General features: G+C 37.4%; 1 protein-coding gene across 1 annotated transcript in view; it reads left to right on the top strand.

Moving 5' to 3' along the window:
* The window catches only part of ADGRG6 (adhesion G protein-coupled receptor G6), a 160,393-nt gene extending 155,706 nt beyond the window's left edge, over nucleotides 1–4,687 (top strand). Inside the window, exon 24 of the mRNA XM_014588839.2 lies at nucleotides 1,819–4,687. Coding sequence (XP_014444325.1) covers nucleotides 1,819–1,997 — 179 coding nt within the window. The 3' untranslated portion in view covers nucleotides 1,998–4,687. The remainder of the gene's footprint in view (nucleotides 1–1,818) is intronic.
* The last annotated feature ends 2,002 nt before the right edge of the window (nucleotides 4,688–6,689 follow it).

A 6,689-nucleotide genomic window follows, 5' to 3' on the forward strand; every position in this document is an offset into this window, starting at 1 on the left:
ACTTACTCTTCTCTCTTGCTTCCTTTGGCATGGGATGAGAGCGCCATTTCCTACTATGGCCTTCATTTTATTTAGGATCCTGCTCCAACAGAAGGCAACAGTGGAGCAATCGGAATGGTTTGCTGACAACAGAGATGACGATGGCTTTTGCTACTTACTGATGAATTGTAAATGTTATGTCACATGTGAGACCCAACAAAACATGATAAACCTGGAGTGAACATGCCAATTTGGGAGCCCTAATTCCTAAAAGTAGCTTTTCAGGATGGATTTTTTGCCCCTTCCCTAGTTTAGAGTAGATACAGTTTAGAGTAGAGAAAGAATACTTTGTAGAAGATTATATTTCCTTCATCAGTGTAAAGTTGTTGTAATTTGGCTAATTTGAAGGTAGAATTTTTCTCTGAAGTACATTGGGAAAGGTAAGTGCTACAAAATATTCAAAAAATATGTGAAAAGTCCCACATAATAGAATATAAGTGAATCTAGGAGCACCATCTGAGTCAGTTTTACAGAGCTTTTTAAGTCTAGGGAAACAATATTTAAATACATGATACTGACAAATTTAGAACAAAAATAGCTTTCTACTAAAATATTTATAATTTTTTTTTAAATTTTGCCAGAGTATGTGTGTTCATCAAAGCAGCAGGCAGACAGACAGAAAAGAGATGGAGAAAGCACATCTCAACAGGGCATGGCATGCCACAGTCTCTTCTTAATTTCTTTACTCTGTCAGCATTTTGGCCATGCACACATGTTTTTCAAGCCATAGTGTCCTGAACTCGAACTACATGGTCAGCTTTGTAGGGGTTCAGCTGCCCTAAGCAACAGGCCAAAATGCAGCCAAAAAATATTCATTTCTATAATTAAAATAATAGTTCATAATTGAGGATATTTTGTTATAATCTAATTCAACAGGCTAAAGCCATGAGAAAGTAGGGGCAGGAGGAGGCATGGTGGTTAATGTGCTGGACTCCTACATGGCCAACTGCAGTTCAAATCCTGGACCTGGCAGCTCTAAAAATGTGCATGTGTGTCCAAAATCTCAAGAGGAGAGTGGAGGAGAAGGGATTGCTGTCTCCTCTGGGGGATGATTTCTCACTTTCCTTTTCATAGTGTCTCTGTTTCTCCTGTGAGCACATGCATCCTATGGCAAAAAAAAAAATGGGAAAGTGTTCGAAGTAGACTTTCATGTTTATTTTCATCCACTTTTATTCTCCCAAATCCTTTAAATTTAAACTTATAAAAATTATTGTGAAAAGTGTCAAGTATATATAAAAATCTGGAGATGACAGAATAAAGCATCACCTTTTACCCATCAGCTCATACCCAACTTTATGTGACCCTACCCATTTCTTTCTCCTATATTACTCAGCTCATACCCAACTTTATGTGACCCTACCATTTCCCTCTCCTCTATTATTTGGAAAGTGTAACTTAGATGTCATGTCATTTCCTCCATATACATTTCAGCATTTTTAATTCATTTTTTATATAATCTGTTATTCTTTTGTGCCATTTGGTGCATCTCTTTTTGAAGTGATCTTCTGACTATACATTGAAAAATGTCACTTGTAAGACTACCTCTTAAAACAAACCACATTACTAGAAGGCAAATTTACATTCAGTGAATATTAGAAATGCTCTTTGAAAATGAAAAACATGAAATTTTAGTGCTGCCTCTTACCTAACCTAAGAAAGAGCCAGTTGCATCTCCTTTGTGTCCTTCTTTGATGTGCAAAATCAAGTATACTGTACAGTGGCCCTTAGGCAGGTTGCCAGCTCTTCTTGCATCTTAATTTCTTGTTTCATTTTTTGCAGACAATGCTGCCATGGACAAGCCCTTGTCAAAACTGGCCCATGCTGATGGAGAACAAACATCAATCATCCCTGTCCATCAGGTTATTGATAAGGTCAAGGGTTATTGCAATGCTCATTCCGACAACTTCTATAAAAACATTATCATGTCAGACACCTTCAGCCACAGCACGAAGTTTTAATGTCCTTAAGACAGAAAAAAAAAAAAAAGAAGATCTGCAAGCAGTGAAAACTACGATGAGCAGATATAAATGTGCTATTACCTAGGTAACTGCATATATATATGAGGAATGTAATTTAAGAAGGCTTTATGACATTCAGAATTTATCTTTTCCACACACTTCTTCCATGGACAGCTTTGCATCATCAATAACCCTTCTGTAATGAAAGGAATGTTGACTCAATAGCCATGGGAAAAATAATTTTTTAAATACAGAATTGAATGATCTAATCCAAACTCAAGGGGAGACATTAAAGTTGGAGGCTAAGTGAGAAGCAAAGCTAAGGACACACCCTAGTTTAGAGCTCCTTTATGCCCCACCTAAGAGTTAGTGCTTGATGTAGCTATTCCTCACATCATCTTCCTCAACAACAGAAAGCATTCTCACATTTCTAACTATTTTGGTTGCCAGTGCTACTTCTATGAATGTGTTCAGCATTTTCTCTTTTTGAGTGAAGTTTCAATTACAAATAGAAAAGAAATAGAAAACATGTTTAATGTTGGACCCAAAGATTTAAAAGGATTTTTAAAAACATTTATAACAAATGTTTAACCTTGAGGACCATAACATGTTTGACAATCAGTGTTCCCAAAATTATGACCTAATTAGTATGACACAATGTAAACTTACAGTATTTCACTTATTCTATTAAAGCATACGACTTACATAACTTCATTAATTATAATTTGACCCCATATATTTGAATCTAATTTAGTGCTAATGTCACATTAATGCAGACCATCCAGTAGACATTCAAGAAGGAATCTTCTAGATCTCTGCTTTTACTCCTCTACTGTACATTGATCCCACAGGTTCATTGGAAGGAAGTGGATTTTCCATCAGTCCGGTTGTGTACAACAGTCTTTCCCTTTTAGGAGACAACACTGTTGAGACCCCACAGTCCTGTCTCTGCTCTCCACTTAAGACATTTCTTTCTACCTGCACAGAGTAAACCCTCTTTCTTCCCTTATTAGGAGTTTGTTCCAAGGAATATAGACTAAGATATATGGATGGCTCTGGATAATCAGAGTCATTTATAAATATGTGGATTACGATTACTAACCCAAAAGCTAGTTGTACATAAGTCTTCTGATTATAGTATGTAAGAGCCTGAGGAGGTCTAGCAAAACAGTGTGTTATTTATGGATCGCTATGCTGCACACCAGTTCTGTTTTATATCAAACAACTTACCTAAATCTCAGGCTATCCTGAGTAATGGCTTGCTAGCAAAGGCGTAGGAGACCACATTTTAATTGTTCTTAAATGATGGAGTCCAATCCACTTTCTTAGAAACTGGCCTCCATGCTTGCTGTACTCGACATTTTCTCTGGGTTAGCTGGGAAATACCAGGTTCTGAAAGGTAGCAAAACAAGTGATGAAGAGAGGGAGATATTCTGGCAGAGCCAGTCTGCTTAAAGGCAGAGGCCAGACCTTCCCCTAGGTGCAGAGAGCAGGCAGTTCTCACGAGTGGGCTTTCAGCCTAAGCAGCAAATCAAGGGGCCTCTCTCTTTTTTATTTTTTTGCCGAGCTTCAGTCATAAAGCTGTTTGCCAGTCTTGAACAGAGGATGAAATAATGAGATAGTGGGATCTTATCGCAATTTTGTTTCACAGCAACTTAGAACACCATCCTGGGAGACGTGCCCTTTTCTGAGTCTGGCTTTCATAGGAAAGGGCTATATTTAGTAAAAAGGAACAGTAACTCTTGAGATCACTAAGATTCACTACAATAAAATCAAATTCTTCTTATTATATATTAATAGGCCACATAGTCTGTCAGAGATTACATATACATGAAAATTATTCTTAAAAATCACTGATTACTGATAAACTTCCCCTCCAAACCATAGATATCCATGCCGATTGTACTTAGCTTTGGACTGTGAAAATGCTCATTAGATAATAGGAATTAAGCTATAGCTTTAAAAATAACTTTGCTTTTCATTTCTGCTCATATTCATCTAGATCTAAAAAACAACTAATTGTTTTTTTCATATCAATGTCAGCTCCACTTAGGAATTTTTCAGTAACTGAGTGAGGCAAAAGGAAGAAACAACTGCATAGAAACGTTTGCAAATGAATTTAAAAGAGTCAACCAAATTCTACCTTTAGTTCTAGGCATGTATTCACTAGCTTCATTTAGCTCCCTTAGAACAGAGAGTAGGAATGTAAACAGAGAGCTAAAATTTAGACTAGCTTACCTTTGAGAATAATTTCAATTTAGACTTTCTGGAATTTCTTTTCCTTTTTTTAAAAAAGCTGTGTTGTAATAGAGTCTTAATGTAGGTCCCTGAGAGATTTTCTATTCTTGCCACCATGACTTCCTCTGTAAAGGTTTTCTTTGTCGATTGTTGGCAGACTCTTTTGTACATATTTATTTATTTGTGTTTATAAATGTCAATTCATTTCCTACCCTAGCTTTATATTGCCTTGCTTTGTTGTTTTCATTAACTTTCTATTAGAGAGACTGTATATATATTTTTCTAAATACTGTGTGAAATAGTTTTCTATAGCAATACCTTTGAATATGATGAATAAAAGTGACTGTGAGTACAAATTAGAATTAGTAGTAAGATGCTACTAGAACTGATTTGCCATTTTACTTAAATGGAAAATATTTTTCAAATAAATACGTATGTTGTTCATGCTCCAATTTATTCGGTTCCTTTATGAGTGGATGTTTATATTTCTGACTCTTAAATAGGAAAAGATGATATGACAACTGGAAAATAACCTGCCACCAATTAAGCTAGTGACATGGGGTTGCTTTGCCAAAATACAAGGAATGAATATATTCCAAAGATCCTATTTCCTGGGGATTAATGTATTTTGAAGTTCTTAGACTTTCTTAGGTTGACAGATGCAAACGTAGAGCCAAGCTCAGTAAAAGGTTAAAAGTAGAACAGATTTTTTTGGTGGAAGGTCTTCAGCATCTCAAAAAGGGAACTAAGAAGGTAGTGCCCTATAGCAAAAATCTCTCTAGAAAAAAGAAAGAAAGAAGAAAGAAAGAGAGAGAGAGAGAGAGAGAGAGAGAGAGAGAGAGAGAGAGAGAGAGAGAGAGAGAGAGAGAGAGAGAGAGAGAGAGAGAGAGAGAGAGAGAGAGAGAGAGAGAGAGAGAGAGAGAGAGAGAGAGAGAGAGAGAGAGAGAGAGAGAGAGAGAGAGAGAGAGAGAGAGAGAGAGAGAGAGAGAGAGAGAGAGAGAGAGAGAGAGAGAGAGAGAGAGAGAGAGAGAGAGAGAGAAAGAAAGAAAGAAAGAAAAAGAAAGAAAAAGAAACATGTGGAAGCGAGGGCCCAGAGTAGTTTTCTCACATTTATTGCTGTAATTTTCATTCTGGGAGGCTTAGAAAATGACAATTTAGCCAGTTTATCTCGTATAATTAGAACAGAACCTCCCTTTTTAAATTTTTTCCCCTACTGTGATTATTTAGGCTCACTCTTTTCTGCAGAGAGCCAAGACCCAGTTTGGCTCAGAGCCCTTCTCTGCCAAGTGTATGCCCAGTACTAAACTGTGAGGTGCTTTGGCAGGTCACTGGGAAGTCAGGGTTTCTGTGCCAGCGGTCACAACTTATGGCCAAACCATGTTAAGAAAACAGACAAGCAGTTGTTAAGGCCCCTCTCCAGTCAAATAGGGGCAGGTTACATCAGAAAACTGGGAGAGCCGGGCGGGGAGGCGGGGCGGAGTGAGAAGCACTTATTTGATTTACAAGCTGACCTTGCTTATAGTATTTTTGAAATCTGAAGGAATTGGACTTTAAAAATGCAGTATCTTAGAAATACTTCTGTGTTTTCTGTTGAATAAAATCTTCTATCCCTCTACCCATCAGCCTTCCTTTCTTTTCTCACTTTTTCCTTCTTTCCTTTTCTCTTGCCTTTTTTTCTTCTCAGCATCTCTCTTCATTTCAAGAAAGAATAAGAGTAATAGAGGGTTTTTTTTTTTTTCCTATCTCCCTAGAGAAAAAAAAAATGTGAAAATTTTCACATGGTTGCATTATATTCTATAGCCTGTCTAAAAATAAAGTAAAACAGACAAAAACATATTGTACCACAGGCAGCTCCAACGTAAACTGAGAAATTTGAAACCTGACTTTTAAAGAATTAAATATAGGGGGCCAGCCAGATAGTATGCTAAGATGGCTGGATCTTACATGGTTAACTATGTGGTTCAAGTCCTGAACCTGGCAGCTTGAAAAACATGCTGGGTGTGTGTCCATGCATGCCCAAAAACCTAAGTGGAGAATGGAGGAGAAGGGATTACGGTTTGGTCATCCCACCTGGGAAGTGCTTTCTCACTTTTTCTCTTTTTCTCTCCAGTGACTGCATATTAATTAAAGAAAAATAAATAAATAAATAAATAAAACCTAAAATTCACAAACATGTTTGGGTGCCAGATGTTCGTTGATTACCTTGTGTAATTTTCACCACAGTTCTACGAGGAAGTCATGTAATTCCAGATTTCCAGTTGAGGAAACTGGTGTGGTGAATGAGAGTGAATAACCTGCCTGGGGCCATGGAGAAAGAAAGAGCAGGCTTCGCATGCAGCCCATCTGACTGTGTGGTCATTCCTCTAGTCAGCACACTAGCTGTCTCTTTGGTGGACAAGAAGCCTTGGGCAGGAAGGTGACCCAAGGACAGGATAACTGCCATGAAATACAAAC

The sequence above is a fragment of the Tupaia chinensis genome, unplaced genomic scaffold (genome assembly GCF_000334495.1).
Source record: "Tupaia chinensis unplaced genomic scaffold, TupChi_1.0 Scaffold000313_1, whole genome shotgun sequence".
Classification (NCBI taxonomy): domain Eukaryota; kingdom Metazoa; phylum Chordata; class Mammalia; order Scandentia; family Tupaiidae; genus Tupaia; species Tupaia belangeri.